Raw genomic sequence first — 18,129 nt, 5'->3', positions numbered from 1 at the left:
ACCTGCACCAGTACTATTCTTCCCATCACTGCAGTGGTACAACTTGCTGTACGCAGACCACTGACTCCTCCTCTACCTACCATCACCTATCCACGTCCACTCCTCGTGTCTACATTATCTTCAGCCTCCAGTTTACTGCTCCAAGTCGCTGACTTTCCTCTAACCATAGCTGCAAGTCGCTGACTTCCTCAGACTATCTCTACTCTCCTGCTGTTGTGTCGCTCCAATCATTCACCTGCCTGCTTTGAGGTGCATGCCATAACCCCGCCTCTCTAGCAGAGTTCCATCTGGTGAAACTCGGGTAAGCAACTCCTAGTGCCCGTGACAGTAAGATCAGGCCATAACCGTAAAAAATCGGTACCCGATTCCTCTTATCACCGAACTCTTTGATCCTATAAAAGGTGCTCGGATTTTTACCAAACTTGATCTCCGTGGCGCTTACAACCTAATCCGGATCAAGTCAGGCGACGAATGGAAGACAGCATTCAACACCAGGGATGGGCATTACGAATACCTAGTTATGCCCTTTGGACTGTGTAATGCCCAAGCTGTCTTCCAAGGATTCGTGAACAAGATCTTCCGGGACCTATTATACGTGTGCGTTGTAGTCTATCTGGACGACATTTTAATCTTCTCTCAAGATCTTGTCTCCCACCATCAACATGTGGCAGAAGTTCTCTCCAGACTGCGGAAGAACCTCCTATTCTGCAAATTAGAAAAATGCTCCTTCGAATTATCCCAAATTCCATTCTTGGGATACATCGTGTCCGGAGTAGGTCTGGAGATGGACCCAGACAAAGTTAATGCCGTTCTACTTTGGCCCCAGCCAACTACCCTCAGGGCTATACAACGCTTCCTGGGGTTTGCGAATTATTACAGACGTTTTATCCTGAACTTCTCATCTATTGTTTCTCCTATTGTGGCCCTGACCAAGAAGGGCGCCAATACTAAACACTGGTCCTCCGAGGCCCTTCACGCTTTCCAAAGCCTTAAAGAAGCATTTTCTACCGCCCCTGTTCTTCGGCAGCCTGACGTAAACCTTCCCTTCTTTCTCGAGGTGGACGCCTCCAATGTCGGACTAGGAGCTATTCTCTCCCAAAGATCTGAGCAACAGAAATTCCATCCTTGTGCCTTCTACTCCCGGGGTCTTCTACCCGCGGAAAAGAACTACACCATCGGTGACAAAGAACTGTTGGCAATAAAAGTCGCATTGGAGGAGTGGAGATATCTACTGGAGGGGGCTCATTATCCGATAACCATCTTCACCGACCACAAAAATCTCCTCTATTTACAAACAGCCCAATGTCTAAACCCTCGACAGGCGAGGTGGTCACTTTTCTTTTCTCGCTTCGAACTCATTATAACGTTCAAACCTGCTGCAAAGAACAGGAAAGCAGATGCTTTATCCCGGGCATTTGCTCCTCCTTCTGACATCTTGGATTCTTCCGATCATCCTATACTGGATCCCAAATGTATGACTTTGGTCACTTCGTCCACCAATGTGCTACCGTTTGGGAGAACTCTTGTTCCGCCATCTCTACGCAAGAAAATATTGTCATGGTACCATTCTTCACGCTTCTTTGGACATTCTGGTGAACGAAAGACTTTTGAGATCCTTTCCCGGAGTTATTGGTGGCCTTCTATCAGAAAGGATGTCAGAGATTTTGTGGCCGCTTGTGAGATCTGCTCTCAATTTAAGTCTTCCCGCAGAACACCAGTGGGATTGCTCCAACCACTACCTATCCCTACCAAACCTTGGACCCACATAAGTATGGACTTTGTCACCGAACTTCCTCTTAGCAAGAGATGTAATACCATCTGGGTAGTGGTGGATAGATTCTCCAAGATGGTTCACTTCGTCCCTCTCACCGGATTACCATCTTCTTCTACCTTGGCTGACCATTTTATTAAAGAGATTTTTCGAATTCATGGCTGTCCGTCCGAGATTGTGTCCGATAGAGGAGTGCAGTTCGTCTCCAGATTCTGGCGTGCCCTTTGTAAGAACTTGGGTATCCGACTCTCTCTATCATCGTCTTAACATCCCCAATCAAACGGCCAGACCGAAAGGGTCAATCAAGATCTCGAGACCTTCATAAGAATCTTTTCCTCAGCCAATCAAGATAATTGGGTAGATTTACTCCCGTGGGCTGAGTTTGCCCACAATAACATGTACCATGAGTCTTCAACAAAAACTCCTTTTTTCGTGGTTTACGGTGACCATCCATCTCTCCCAGAGTTTCCTGCCTTCCCTCCCACCCAAGTCCCTGCGGTGGAGAGACTTTGTCAAAACTTTAAAACCATCTGGACTCAGGTGAGATAATCCCTGAGGAAAGCATCAGCCAGATACAAATTCTTTGCAGATAAAAAGAGGCAAGCCATTCCACCACTCAAGCTTGGAGACCGTGTATGGCTTTCTGCAAAAAATATCCGCTTGAAGGTTCCGTCCATGAAGTTTGACCACGCTTCATCAGACCATACAAGATCACTCAAGTCATAAATCCAGTATGCTTCAAGCTACTATTACCAAAGAACCTCCGGATCTCCAATGCCTTCCATGTCTCTCTGCTCAAACCTCTTGTTATCAATCGTTTTTCTGCTCCTCCTTCTGTACCTAAATCAGTGCAGATTCATCAAGAAGAGGAGTTCGAGATCTCTCAGATCCTGGATGCTAAAATTTCGCGAGGAACTCTCCGATTCCTCGTTCATTGGAAGGGCTTCGGTCCAGAAGAACGCTCCTGGATTCGCACTGAGGACCTCAACGCTCCAGCTTTGCTTAAAAAATTCTACCAAAAATTTCCGGGCAAACCCGGTTCCAAGTGTTCTGTGCCCACCTTTAAAAGGGAAGGTACTGTCACTCACCGGAGTGTGAGTGCCTCCACTCTGGTACGTGGTTCTCCATCTTTCCCGCTCACACCTGTGTGGAACCGCGGCCGTCCGCCATCCTGTCGCACTGGGCATGCGCAGGTCCCTTTAACAACTACACCTGACCACTAATGTGATTGATGGATCAATCACCCCTCCCTACTTAAGGCACCTGCAGCCTTAGGTAGTGGCCTGATCTTGAAGTCTCACTCCCAGTGAACTTCTATAGGTGTGTGCAGTTTCCAAACTGCTTCCAGCTCTACTCCTGTGTGCAGTTTCCAAGCTGCTTCCAGCTCTACTCCTGTGTGCAGTTTCCAAGCTGCTTCCAGCTCTACTCCTGTGTGCAGTTTCCAAGCTGCTTCCAGCTCTACTCCTGTGTGCAGTTTCCAAGCTGCTTCCAGCTCTACTCCTGTGTGCAGTTTCCAAACTGCTTCCAGCTCTACTCGTGCTTCAGCTTCCACGCTGCTCCCTGCTCAACTCAGCGGCGGTTCCCATACCGCTACAACGCTTCACTTCTCAGCTGATTCCGGATCTACACAACTGGGTATGCTCTACTGACTATTGCCTATTGCTCGCATACCAGTTGTATCCATTGTTGTTTGCTGCACAGGGTACAAGTACCCATATAGACTGTGTTCTGCATTGCTTCATTTAGGACAAGCTTTCACTCAAGCTACGATATCTCCTCACGCTACTACTTAGCGTTATTGTGCATATCTGTTGTGACCAGCTTCTCCTCACTGCAAGGCATCTACTCCATACAGACTATTCATTGTGCCTTCCATCTCTGCCTCACAAGACATTGCTCTACTCGCGCTGTTTCCATACAGCCACAGTTTGCCTTTCAACTTCACTCTCCTGCACCTGGACAAGTCCTCATTCCTTCTCACAGCAGTGGTACAACTTGCTGCACGCAGACCACTGACTTCCCTGCTACCTACCCGCACCTGGACAAGTCCTCCTATCACAGCGGTGGTACAACTTGCTATACGCAGACCACTGACTCTCCTATTACCTACCTACACCTGGACCAGACTCCTCACCATAAACGGTGGTACAACTTGCTGAACGCAGACCACCGACTACCCTGCTACCTACCTGCACCAGTACTATTCTTCCCATCACTGCAGTGGTACAACTTGCTGTACGCAGACCACTGACTCCTCCTCTACCTACCATCACCTATCCACGTCCACTCCTCGTGTCTACATTATCTTCAGCCTCCAGTTTACTGCTCCAAGTCGCTGACTTTCCTCTAACCATAGCTGCAAGTCGCTGACTTCCCCAGACTATCTCTACTCTCCTGCTGTTGTGTCGCTCCAATCATTCACCTGCCTGCTTTGAGATGCGTGCCATAATCCCGCCTCTCTAGCAGAGTTCCATCTGGTGAAACTCGGGTAAGCAACTCCTAGTGCCCGTGACAGCAGTTGTTGAGTAGTTCCTTTCCAACTTGCAATACTTCAATACTTGGGAGCTGTTGTGTAGAAAACACACAACTAAGACACCACAAGGGGAAAACATAACTCCCAATAGAGTGACCCTGCTCAGAAGGATAAAGCGACCCTCACTCCTTCACTATTGCTTCCTGTCCTATGTTGATTGAGGGAGAATAACATCTAATGTTCTTGTTTGCAATAAAACAATTTGGGCGCTCAACATTCAATTAATTAAATTGCCTTCATCCATCAGAGACTAAGCTCTATATAGCCCTGCAGGATGGAATACTGTAATACAGAGAAAGTCCAGTGGTACTAGTATTTCATAATCACTGTACATCGAACTCATAGATGGAAGAGGTCTGTGTGCACAGTATCCAAGCAAATGAATGCCAAACATGTTCAGTATACAAATGACGTTCAAAAGTGTTCACTTTTAAGAATAAAGCAGAAATGAGAATATAGAATAAATTTGATGACTAAAGCAGCTAAGAGAGAAAAGTGCAGAAAACATGAATCTTCATGTAGGATGTTTGGTTCTTAGGCCTCATGGTGCAGAGTTGTTAGAGACTTTTAGTTATTTGGGGTCACCAAATTATGCATTAATCTGGGTGACTTCAACATAGACCTTCAACATGCAAAAATAATGGAATCTCTGTTTCAGATAGTTGTACAAAACACATATAGAAATCTTATAACAGTGTACATTGTATAGGATAGATAATATTTAATAGGTTATATTTGAGTTGTGCTTTCCAATGAAACCTCAGAGTTATCAATCATCAGCATAGTAGGAAGACCACATCACATACTAGGGAACCACTCTATTCCTTGTCCATACTGTAAAACACTGAATATGATGATAGGTAATATAGGAGTAATACCTGTTGGAGGACAATGGGTATTGTTCAACATCTTTCTTTAATTTGTCTGTAATTTGTTTTTCCTCAACATGAAATGACTTCTCAGCCAAATGCCAGTCTGCAGAAGACTCCAACTGGGAAAGATGATCTGAAATGTCAAACAGTTTTTTACATTCAACATTAAAACACATGCTGGGAAATATTTTGAGGACTGTTTTATAAGGCTCACTTTTTACACTGTTACCAAACCTGCTAGCAAATTTAAAGCTTATAGGGATTTCTTATCTTTTGGTCTATAGATATAGGTTTGTCTTTGGCAAAATGGTTGAATAAGGACCAAACCCCGCCTCAGGATAAAAATCCTGCACAGCATAAAAATCTCTTTGTTGTGCCTTGACTTTTGCAAAGACGCCGACATTTCCACCAAAGAGCATTGGTTGGTGGAGCAAGGTGGAGATTGCAGAGTAGCATAATTGGGCAGAGCAAGGGCATTACCTGCAAAATATGGTATGCTGCAGAGCAAAATGATTGAAATAAGATGACAGTGCAGTGGACACATATTTAAGGTGCAATTCTTGCTCTGCAGAGGGGGACACAGCCATTTCTACAACACAAAAAGACTTGATTTTTGCATCAGCTTTGAGCTGGTGGATACTGGGTCTCATCCTATTCTTTCAATAGAATGCATTTCTCACCTTCTAGTTACACTTTGGTGATGAAGTGCATTTCTAGGCAAACTTTGTCAAATGTAAAGCAAAGCTTCAAACTGACAAAAATTCCACATATAATAATGTCAATTCTTATGCGCCCTCAGTATCGTCGTACTTGTAAGCAATAAATTAGGCTAAACGGAGCAGTGTTTTAGCATAAATACTAACACATGGCATAATAAAAGGGATGGTTCTAAAGTTGTAGGTGGTCGGATTTGCATCTTTTGTTTGAAGAAGTGTCTCCTGAAAACAAAGGGTAGGTGTGCATCTTGATGTTTATTGGGCGGACCATCTGGGTGTACTGATGCAAAACCATAGATCCCAACATTTATAATCCAGAAAGCCTGCCATGTTCTGCCCAAACTCTGTCCATAAGTAGTTAAAATGGGCAAAACTCCACTCACCCATTTACGGTCTGCGAATCGGGATGTCCCACAAATTCTGGACGGTATGCAAAAGCAAGGAATTTTGCACCATGCATCCAGTGCAACCAGTGCACTTCGTAAATGAAGTCCAATGTAGAACATAAAAGTTCTTTAAATATATATGAACATTAAAATATACATTTGCAGATTATGTCAATGTTATTTGATTGAACCAACTTTCATTTTATGTGCATTGGCCAATAAAGTGGGAGGAGTCTGATCAGTTTTAACCCGAGCTATCACAGCTTAGTGTCACAGATCTCCTATTGTTCTGCTTTCTTCCTCTTTTTATGTAAAAGTCTTTATACACTCAGAGAAATTAAGATATTATCAATATCACGATTTTTCAGAGAACAATCGTCTTGTGTACGTCACATTCTCTGTACTCCCTATGTATTCCTCACTGCTTTCGGGTAGATGTAGAGGAGCGTTAAAAAAAAACATTTTATAAGAACTTGTTGCATGCTGTTAGTGTTTAATGTCATAATATAACGGTAGGTTGTATTTTGCTGACAGCTCTCCTGCCAGGGCAGTGGCACCTTTAGGCAGCTGCCTAGTGCGCCGGCCTCTGGGGGGGCGGTACTGTAGCCGAGAAGACATCAATAATGTCTCAGAATGAGACATTATTATTTAAATAATGTGGGCGGTGCAATCGTCCAGGGTGGTTCACCCGCCCGCAATATAGTTTTCCAGCAGACCTGCATCAAAAATCGTGGGGGTGGGGAGAGGAGAGAGTGAATGCTACAGAAAACAGGGTGGGTTGAGGAGAGAATGCTACAGAAAACCAGGGGGGATGATTGCTACAGAAAACGGGGGGAGAGGAGAGGGAGAATGCTACAGAAAACAGGGGGGGAGGAAGGGAGAGAATGTTACAGAAAAGGGGGGTAGAAGATGCTACAGAAAATAGGGGGAGGAGAGGATCCAATATAAAATGAATGGTGGGGTAGAGGAAGCTACAGAAAATGGAGGGGAGTAGAGGAGGCTACAAAAAATGTGGGGGTGGGGAGAGGAGGCTACAGAAAATGGGGTGGGGGCTGGAGAATCTGGGGAAGATGTGGCTGGAGGAAATGAAGGGAAGGCAGGGAGAATTACACTTAGAAATCCCCATGAGTTACAGACTATGAGGTCTGCGTATTAAAATAGTGCAGTGACAAACCTTATGTATCTAGCATATTGCAACGATGCATAATGAAACACTGCTGTTATTCAACATGCCAGGACTACTCTAAATGCCCTGGCGAAGTCCCCCCTCCAGCGCAAACTCTTTTCATTATTTACCGGCAAGGAATCACTATGCACATGTGCATAGCACTTTTATGGGTAAGGGATCCAGCAAAGCTGGAGAGACTTCAGATGGATCCCATAGAAAATGACAGGTAACGCCATCCTGGTGTTACCTTGCTGAGAAAAGCCGAGCTTTTCATAGCTTAAGGAATTGCAAAATTTCGCAGTCCTCATATTAATCTATGGGGACTGTGTTAAGAAACGTTAAATAGAATGTGGCAGGAGAAATCTTTGATTTCATAAATTGTGAGATGGCCGTTTTACGAAGAAATCTGCTGTTTTCTCTGTTTTAATAGCTGATCGCACTTTAATAAGTAGACCCTATTAATTTAAAAGAACTAGAGAGTTGAGGAACCATTCATGTTTTTTAGTATTTGCCAACTATTTGGCTCTCTTCTGTTGCTTTCTATTAGTTTAATAAATTTTACATCTCCAGATACATTAACAAATGCAACTTATACTGGCAACTTGTACCGGCAGGGTACAAGAGAACTCCTGTCTGGTAACCTTAGGAAAAACATCTTCCACTATGATCACAGCTTTGTCTCAGACATATTCAGTTCTGACAAGGCCCGGAAGTTTACCTGTATGTTTATAACATTTCTTAGTAACTTACAATTACATTTAATTTGGGAATTAACCAAAATCATACTATTATCTCTTGCATGTATCAGTATTGGTTCTTAAATGTGAGTATTCCAAATGCAAAATAAATGTATTCTTACCAGTGTTAATGATTACATGGCAAGTGCAGCCTCTATATCCACTAACAGTGTGCCATTTGTAATGCACTTTGTTTCACTGTGATACTTTTGAATGATTTTGAATTTATACATTTATACTTTTTAAATTTAAAACATTTTTTAAAAAATTATATTTATAAAAAAAATCACAAAGTTAGAGATTTTTAAACGAATACTATTTTATCGCCTTACTTTGCCCATTTTCATTAGAGGAATGATGATTCTGTACATGAGGAGCAGAGTCTTTGGATATCACAGAAGCGTCTTTTTCGACCAGCTGGTTTGAACTGCAAAACAGCATTTGTAGATACCTCGATAATTCCATATTATGCAAAAGAGGAGAAAATTCCATTTCCTTTCCATTTATTCTAAAATGAAATCCTCTTAAATATAATGTTTCTTTTCAGCAGCTTTTAGGGTAATTCTGCCATATGGAGCCTTTTTCTCACAGACATAAAAGAGTAGTAGAGTTTTGTGTATTTTTTGTTTTCTTTTTTTTATTAATTTAGTCATTTTCTCTAATTAAAGCCACAGATACTTTTGGGAACCAATAGAGGAGTTTATCCATATACATCTAGAGATCTGGAAGTATAGAGACAGGGATTTGGGTCCAAAAGAGGGAATATTCTAGTAGCAATTTATATAAAAAGGATACAAGGCACTAATGGGCCCTTATAGGTAGCAGATTAAACACATGCTGGTATACCCATCCTATCTATTTAGTCTGTCAGGATAAAGCATATGTTACATAATGAAGAGCACACATGGATCCCCAGTTTATCTACATCTAGTTGATACACCTCTCAGAAATTATCTAGCCCTGATCTTCTATAAATATTTGTTTAAGTTTATAAATGAATGGGGGAAGCACATGAAACACTATCAAGGTGTAAAGTAGAGACATTAAAGCAATTGCAAATGTTCTGTTTATTCTGACTAGGTAATATTTTAATAAACCTTTCCCACACCAGTTAAAAACATTTTGTGGTTGGTTCTTTTTGTCAACCCATCTCCTGAGTCCATTATACAGAAAAATTAAAAACCCACCATTTTTACTCTGCCTCTCCCACACCAGCTGCTATTCTCAAGCAAAGTACTGCCTAAGCTTGAGAACCACCTCCATCATGATCGACATGGCCTTGCATAAGCATCATAATTTCTACTCCTTCCTTGTAGGAAGAAGGAGTCGTTACACGCACACAAGTAAATTGTTGGTATTGTTTATATACTGACACGTGTCAACGAACAGCAGTTTTAGCATCTAACACTGGTAACAGAATAGTTTGCACCTCTCTCCCTACCTGCAACAAAGCAATGAAAAATAATCAATTCCCATTTGCAGGTTGTTTAATACAGTAGATTACCGTACATCTGTGTAGTGTGGCACGGAGGGTACCACTCCTTTGTGGACTCATTGTAGAGATAGAACAAAATGTTTCATAAAATGATTATATTCCCTGTTGTGCCTTTAGTAGCAGAGTTTGTTGGATGCACTCTCATATTTTTCTATATGTTGCCAAAATAAAAATAGTGGATGGTGTTTTATTTTCAAATCCATATACTTTTACATCACTGTATAACAAGGCAATACTTAAATAAGTTGTTTCCGTGTAAACCAAAATACATTTCCAATTCCTTTCCGGTGTCACTAATATCAGATGTCACAAACTACACATAGTTGGTTCTCATCTGTACCAATCTGAAAAATGATCAAAATACATTCTCCCCAGCTGTCCTTCATAGATCTGTATCTGGATAACTGAATATATTATTAAGGGACTCTTTAGTTCCAAAAGTTAGTATACTAGCATAATAGTGTATAATAGTATTTGTAACTGTTTATAGTAAGCACTACAGAAAAGGCAATTTCTTTTTGCTCTATTAATAGAAACATGACATGTCATTTAAAGTACATATTTAATTTCCATATTAATAAATTCTATTATTTGAAGCAGTTGCTGCTAGATAGTTGAAGCTATTACATCAATTTATAGAAACCCAATCACAACCAAAAATGTATTGGAAGAAAAGTGAGAGTACGTCCTTGATCAGCTACATAAAAAATAGTTAAAGTAAATACTAATGCTGCTTACCTATTTTTAATGTTCTGATCATTGAGTCCTGCTTCAGACTGTGTTGCGGTCTCTTTGATGCCAGCACAAGTATCAGGACTCAGATAAGACTGCTAATACCATAAAAATGTGGAATTAAACATTTTATTATACAACAATATACAGATTAAGCATGATATTGTAGAAAATGCTGGCTAATTGTGTCCATTTCAATTATCAGTATGTTGTAAAAAAAATATATAGAGAAAACGCTGTGTAAACCTATAATTGGTTGTGCTGTAGACAACTACACCTACACACAAAAATGGTTTACATCAACATGCTTTCAAGTGGGTTTCATGTGTGCACATTTCTATTTTCCATTACAATGGACAGCTGGATTACAAGGGTCATTACACTATAAGGGACACCCTGCTCATTTAAAATACATTTTTCCCCATACACATAAAAAAGCAAAACCCCAAGAAGAAAATTGAAAAATACTTGATTGCCATTAGCAAGTACAGATAGGAGATATCAGACCTCTTGTCCAGTGACCCATTAACCATACAGAAAAATAAATAATTTCTGGTAATTGTTGAGTAACATTATTATGAAGCATATTATTATCAAGCATATCCTCCTATAATCACATTGAGAATCACATCTAGCAATGCTGGGGGCAATGTTAGGGGCAGTGTCATAATTAAGTATTTTTTAGGCATGGTGATATTATGAAAAAATCCTATGCAGGAAAGCCCAACTCCCAAGCATAATAGACCCTGTAACTGTAATAACCTAACTAGAGCATATAACAGAGGAATATGAATTGTTTGTACTGCACCTTAGTTTTACTTACAGCAGAATGATGGGCCAAACAAAATATATTGTATTTTCAAAATAGCAAATATGTAACATATCTTGTTTAAAAGTCAAGTCCTACGATGTCATGGCGAAAATTTTGAGAATGACATAAATATTATTTTTCACAATGCCTGCTGCTTGAGTTTTTATGATGGCAATTTGCATATACTTCAGAATGTCATGAAGATTGATCAGATGAATTGCAATTAATTTCAAAGTCCCTCTTTGCCATGACAATGACTTTATCCCAAAAACAACATTTGCACTGTAATTCAGCCCTGCCACAAAAGGACCAGCTGACATCAGGTCTGTGATTCTCTCTTTAATACAGGTGAGAGTGTTAACGAGGACAGGGCTGGAGATCATTCTGTCATGCTGATTGAGTTAGAATAACAGACTGGAAGCTTTAAAAGGAGGGTGGTGCTTGAAATAATTGTTCTTCCTCTGTTAACCATGGTTACCTGCAAGGAAACACGTGCAGTAATCATTGCTTTGCACAAAAAGTGCTTCACAGGCAAAGATATTGCTACTAAGATTGCACCAATATCAACCATTTATTGGATGATCAAGAACTTCAAGGAGAGAGGTTCAATAGTTGAGAAGAAGGCTTCAAGGTGCCAAAGAACAACCAACAAGTGCCAGGACCGTCTCCTAAAGTTGATTCAGCTGCGGGATCGGGGCACCACCAGTGCAGAGCTTGCTCAGGAACGGCAGCAGGCAGGTGTCAGTGCATCTGCACGCACAGTGAGGGGAAGACTTTTGGAGGATAGACTTGTGACAAGAAGACCAGCAAAGAAGCCACTTATCTCCACGAAGAACATCAGGGACAGACTGATATTCTCCAAAAGGTACAGGGATTAGACTGTTGAGGACTGGGGTAAAGTCATTTTCTCTGATGCATCCTCTTTCAGATTGTTTGAGGCATCTAAAAAAACGCTTGTCTGGAGAAGGAAAGGTGAGCGCTACTATCAGTTCTGTGTCATGCCAACAATAAAGAATCCTGAGACCATTCATGTGTGGGGTTGCTTCTCAGCCAAGTGGGCTCACACACAACTTTGCCTAAGAACACAGCCATGAATAAAGAATGGTACCAAAACATCCTCCAAGAGCAACTTCTCCCAACCATCCAAGAACACTTTGGTGAAGAACAATGCCTTTTCCAGCATGATGAAGCACCTTGCCATAAGGCAAAAGTGATAACTAAGTGACTAGGGGATCAAAACATTGAAATTTTGGGTCCATGGCCAGGGAACTCCACAGACCTTAATCCCATTGAGAACTTGTGGTCAATCCTCAAGAGGCGGGTGGACAAACAAAAACCCACAAATTCTGACAAACTCCAAGCATTGATTAGGCAAGAATGGGCAGCCATCAGTCAGTATGTGGCCCAGAAGTTGATTGACAGCATGCCAGGGCAAATTGCAGAGGTCTTCAGAAAGAAGCGATAACACTGCAAATATTGACTCTTTGCACAAACTTAATGTAATTGTCAATAAAAGCCTTTGACTCTAATGAAATGCTTGTAATTTTACTACCATAGCAACATCTGACAAAAAGGTCTAAAAACACTGAAGCAGCAAACTTTGTGAAAAACAATATTTGTGTCATTCTCAAACCTTTTGGCCATGACTGTAGTTATGATAATTATCCACTATGGCTGTGTATGATTAATGTGTCTTTTGCTCAACATGCATAGTAATGTACTGTGAAAATAAATTATAAATAGACATCAATTAATTTCCATTCAAAAATAGCTTAATGGTCAGGATTTGTCAGTAGACATTCAGAATGACCCCTTATTCCATATGAACTAATCATTCGAATTGGAAAACAAACAAATCAATATGAGCACACTTAAAAAAATGCATTCTTGCAAGATCAATGAAAAGATGTGTTCAGTTTGTATAATGCTATTCATGTATTTGAAACTTAATTATATTTACCTGGAGATGTGAAATATCAGTTCCTTCCATTACCGCTGGAGAATCTTGCAGATACGACTGTGCTTCTAATGCTGCTGTACTATTCAGTGACCTACGTATAAATTTGCTGTGACTGTAAATGCTGGTATTTCAATATGCCTGGCACTGATAAAATACCAACATTGTGATTGCCGACAGTCACAATGCCGACATTAAATTAGCAATTCCTGCAGGTATAGCCGCTGGCAGTAAACAGTGTCAAAAATAAATCATTTAAAAAAATCTTAACCCTAGTGCTGTTAAGAGGAAAATCAGGGGGACAAACAACGTGGGGTCCCACCGATTTTTCTACAACCAGCCCTAGGCTTTGCCAGCCAGGGCTGGTGGCATTATAGCAGGGGAACCCACATCATGCAGGGTTTCCCCTGCCACAGCCCCAGGCTGAATTCCCCAGGTATTTGGGGTCCACACAAAAATGTGGGCTCCCTTCCTAGGGGTACCCAACTCATGCTGACAGCACTAGGGCTCTTCCCACACCCCTGGGTGGTGTGTGTTGGGTAATAAATGGTTAATAATAGAGGAAATGCTATTTTACATTGGTGAACTACAGTTCCCAGCAATCCCAGTCTGCCATTAACAGTCTGGACATGCTGGTGCTTGTAGTACTACAAGAACCAGAATACTTCATCAAAATACACTGATCAGCCACAACATTAAAATCACTGACAGGTGAAGTGAATAACATTGATTATCTCAATACAATGGCACCTGTCAAGAGGTGGGTATATTAGGCAGAAAGACAATAGTGAGTTCTTGAAGTTGATGTGTTGGAAGCAGGAAATACGGACAAGTGTAGGGATCTGAGCGACTTTGACAAGGGCCAAATTGTGATGGCTAGACGACTGGGTCAGAGCATCTCCAAAACACCAGGGGGTAAATGTATCAAAGTCCGTTTTTTTCATATCGCGGGAGATGGGCGATTTTTCAGCTAAAATTTAAAGCGGCGATGGCATGTAAAGGCAAGTTTGCCTCTACAAGCCATCACCGCTTTAAATTTTAGCTGAAAAATCGCCGATCTCCCGCAAGATGAAAAAAACGGACTTTGATACATTTACCCCCAGGTCTCATGGGGTGTTCCCAGTATGCAGTGGTTAGTACCTACCAAAGGTGGTCCAAGGAAAGACAACCGGAGCACCGGTGACATGTTCATGGGCACCCAATGCTCAATGATGCATGTGGGGAGCGAAGGTTAGCCTGTCTGGTCCAATCCCACAGAAAAGTTACTATAGCACAAATTTCTGAAAAAGATCATATTAGCTATGGTAGAAAGGTGTCAGAACATACAGCGGTTCGCTGCAGGAATGGTTTGAGGAACATGACAAAGAGTTCAAGGTGTTGACTTGGCCTTCAAATTCCTAAGATCTCAATCCAATAGAGCATCTGTGGTATGTGCTGGAAAAAGAAGCCAGAGTCATGGAGGCCTCATCTTGCAATTTACAGGACTTAAAGGATCTGTTTCCAATGTCTTGGTGCCAGATACCACAGGATATGTCAGAGTTCTTGTGGAGTCCATGCATCAGTGGGTCAGAACTGTTCTGACAGTACGAGGGAGACCTACACAATATTAGACAATTGGTTTTAATGTTTTGGCTGATCGGCGTATGTCAAGATGAATGGGTTTTATTTTTGCAGAGGAATTAACACAGGCACACAACTTGTATTTTTGAAAATACTAAAATTATCTTCAAATCTATAGTTTTCACCCCTTGACATTTATTAAAGTACCTCATCCTCAAAAATAAGAATGTTTCTTTACATTTGTGCTTATCAGAAAGCATGTTATTGCATTTGTTGCACACCTCACATTGCATACCTCATTTTTATCCCATGTTTGGCATGGTCTACTTATTATATTGAAAAAATATTTGCTCATTCCTCAATCAATGTAATTTTGTTGTGGTAACCCAAGTTGCAACTGCATAAAAACAGGTAAACTAACAAAAACGTTGCATGACATCCTAAAGCAGGAAGAAACATCTTTAGTGCTGCGGATTTCCATACAGAAATAGGCAAGTTGCTGTAATCTATGTGCATTTTTCTGTATAGGACAACCAATGATTCAGTAACTTATATAATAGGGTTTAAATTTGTTTCTACCCTACCAAAACTTATTTTTAAACATATTAGAAACCGTACAAAATCAATTGCAACTGTTGCTATGGTACAATATGGCTGTAGAAGAGGTTTATATGTGTCTACTGTAAATATTAAGATGATTTTATCTTCATTTCAGTGTTATTTAATATATAGACATAGTGACTGTAGGACCACATGAAATGAGGTCCCTTGACAAAGGATTAAGATTACATATTACATATTTTTCCCCAAATAGTTGATATATACAGGATACATATTTACAGTGCTGACAAGAACTGTTCTTAAAAAGTATGAAAACCCACAATGTGACATTAATATATATTAAAGGCTGTGTATTACAGAGCTAAATAATATACATGAAATAACTGTGTTTATGCCTAACTAAATATGTCCACCATGGTCTCGTTACACCTCTGCAGTATATTGCCAAGAGGGGTGTGATTCTCTAAGCAGAGCTTGTGTGGCAGCCTGGCAGACTTTCTGTGCAGAAATACAAGGACAGGGCCGCCGAGAAGGGGGGTACTAATTACCTGGGCCCGGGCATGCCAGGTGGCCCGGCCCGGTCCCTCACTGTTGACAATTGTTTTTTTTGTTGTCTGTTTTTTAAAACATTTTTTTTTCCTGCGGGGTGAGGGGGGTTGGCTCCACCCCCATCGTTGGTGGAGGAGCAGGCAACAGAAATATAAATAAATAAATAAAAATACTCACGTGATTGCGGCGCCGGCGTCCCTCTTCCCTCCTATCTGCTCCGTTTTGCACTGAATGTCTGGCGTGACGTCATCACGTCACGCCCGACATTCAGTGTGGAGCGGCGCAGAGAGGAGCAAGCAAGAAGACAGAAGAGAGAAGAGTAGAGATGAAAGAAGCCTATACAAAGGTAAGTAAAGGAACGGCGGCAAGGGGAGGAAAACAAAGGCACTGAGCGATGAAGGGGAGGGGGGTGCAAGATGGCGATGTGATGAACGAGAGGGGGGGGGAGGAGCAGCATGGCACAGTGATGGAGAGGGGGAGGCAGGATGGCACAGTGTAATGAAGGGGGGAGCAGCATGGCACAGTGATGAAGGAGAGGGGGGGCAGGATTGCACAGTGATAAAGGAGAGGGGGGAGCAGCATGACACAGTGATGAAGGAGAGGGGGGGCAGGATGGCACAGTGATGAAGGAGAGGGTGGAGCAGCATAGCACAGTGATGGAGAGGGGGGAGTCAGGATGGCACAGTCTAATGAAGGGGGGGGAGCAGCAGGGCACAGTGATGAAGGAGTTGGGGAAAGGATGGTACAGTAATGAAGGGGGGGCAGAATGGAACAGTGAAGGAGAGGGGGGGACAGGATGGCACAGAGTGATGAAGGGGGGGCAGCATGGCACAGTGTGATGAATGGGGGCCAGGTGAAGGGGGAAAAGCAGCATGAAAGGTGCAGTGTGAGCTTAAGGGCACACAGCGTGGTGATGATGATGAAGAGGCACAGTAATGTGTGTGTGATGGCACAGGAGGCTTGTGGTAATGTGTGTGTGTGTGTGGTGGCACAGGGGGCTTGTGACAATGTGTGTGTGTGATGGCACAGGGGGCTTGTGGAAATGTAGTAGGTAGGTGGTAGCTAATTATTCTGTGCTATTTTGTTTGTGGGGTGATGGTGGGGTAATATAATAGTGGAGACTATTAACTTAAGATGGGGTGGTTTGGGGGCTATTGAATGTGGGGGTGAGTTTGGGGAGAATGATGTCTCTTTATTAAATGTGACTATGAATTATTTAATGGCAGTGATGGCTGCGGGAAATAGGTATATTTATGAAATGTAAATACTATTAATTTATTGCTGGGGCTGTTTGGAGGGAAATAGGTTTATTTATTAAATGGGAATACTATTATGTTAATGTTGTGGCTGAAGAAAGGCCTAATTATTAATCGTGGGTGCTATTGATTTTCTAAATGTACCCATTTTTTTCCAGGACCTAGAGAAGCCGCAACTAAAGAAACCTGCAGCCACAGGTGGTGAAAGTGACAAGAACAGGTAGGAGAGAGTCTGTGAAATGTTGTGATTCTAGTGGGAATGTAATGTAAGGGGCAGGCCAAGACTGTGAACTCTTTATGTAAACACTGCATTCTTTATAAACTACAGTATGATGCTAGATGTCCTGAAAGTCAGGAGTGCTGGGACATATGTCACGCTCCAGTGAGTAAGCACTGCACTCTTGTGCCAAAGGTGTACACAACAAAGCAGAGTTTTTTCTGTAGGAGGGTGGCCTATCGCTTTTCACCGGCTAGCCACACCCCGATGATGCATAGCCACCCCACCAATTGTATGAACACACTCACTACCACGGCGACGCCAATTTTTTTAAAATTCTCAACTATAAGGGGGGCCCCATGAAGTTGTTGTACCGGGGCCCTGAGTTCCTCTTGCAGCCCTGTACAAGGGCAGTGTGGTCATGGTAACTCCATTGTGACCTCCATGATAACCATCAGGACAATGTCCTGAATGAAGAAGTGGGAAGATATTCAGTTGGCTGTAGTGGATTGGGGACTAGGGTAGGTAATACTTTACTTTTTAACAGAGTTGCAGTAGAATATCAGTGTTGTACTGAACAATGTATTTTATCTCAATGGTTCCTGTGTGCAAAATGTCAATGTTTGGGTTTAGTCATCCTTTAACACATAACATTCTTATCAGCAGAGTGTGAATGTATACATCCACATGAGACATCCACATATCTCTCTTGCAGGAGTCTTATTTATATTTTTAATTTGATTTGGCAACTTATGTTATAAAAGCTTGAATGTCTTTGATTGATCTGAAAAGGACAACATATTCTAGT

At 41.7% G+C, this 18,129-nt stretch overlaps 1 protein-coding gene across 1 annotated transcript in view; it reads right to left on the bottom strand.

The window, feature by feature from the left end:
- Positions 1 to 18,129, bottom strand: part of AKNAD1 (AKNA domain containing 1) — a 106,108-nt gene that overhangs the window by 64,723 nt on the left and 23,256 nt on the right. Inside the window, exons 8-11 of the mRNA XM_075184173.1 lie at positions 13,182 to 13,272; positions 10,417 to 10,508; positions 8,516 to 8,610; positions 5,183 to 5,309 (exon numbers count right to left, since the gene is read on the bottom strand). Of these exons, the coding sequence (XP_075040274.1) occupies positions 5,183 to 5,309; positions 8,516 to 8,610; positions 10,417 to 10,508; positions 13,182 to 13,272 (405 nt within the window). The remainder of the gene's footprint in view (positions 1 to 5,182; positions 5,310 to 8,515; positions 8,611 to 10,416; positions 10,509 to 13,181; positions 13,273 to 18,129) is intronic.

This window comes from Mixophyes fleayi, chromosome 8 (assembly GCF_038048845.1).
Source record: "Mixophyes fleayi isolate aMixFle1 chromosome 8, aMixFle1.hap1, whole genome shotgun sequence".
Taxonomy (NCBI): domain Eukaryota; kingdom Metazoa; phylum Chordata; class Amphibia; order Anura; family Limnodynastidae; genus Mixophyes; species Mixophyes fleayi.
The sequence above is the reverse complement of the archived record's forward strand: the minus strand, read 5'-3'. Positions and strand labels throughout refer to the sequence as shown.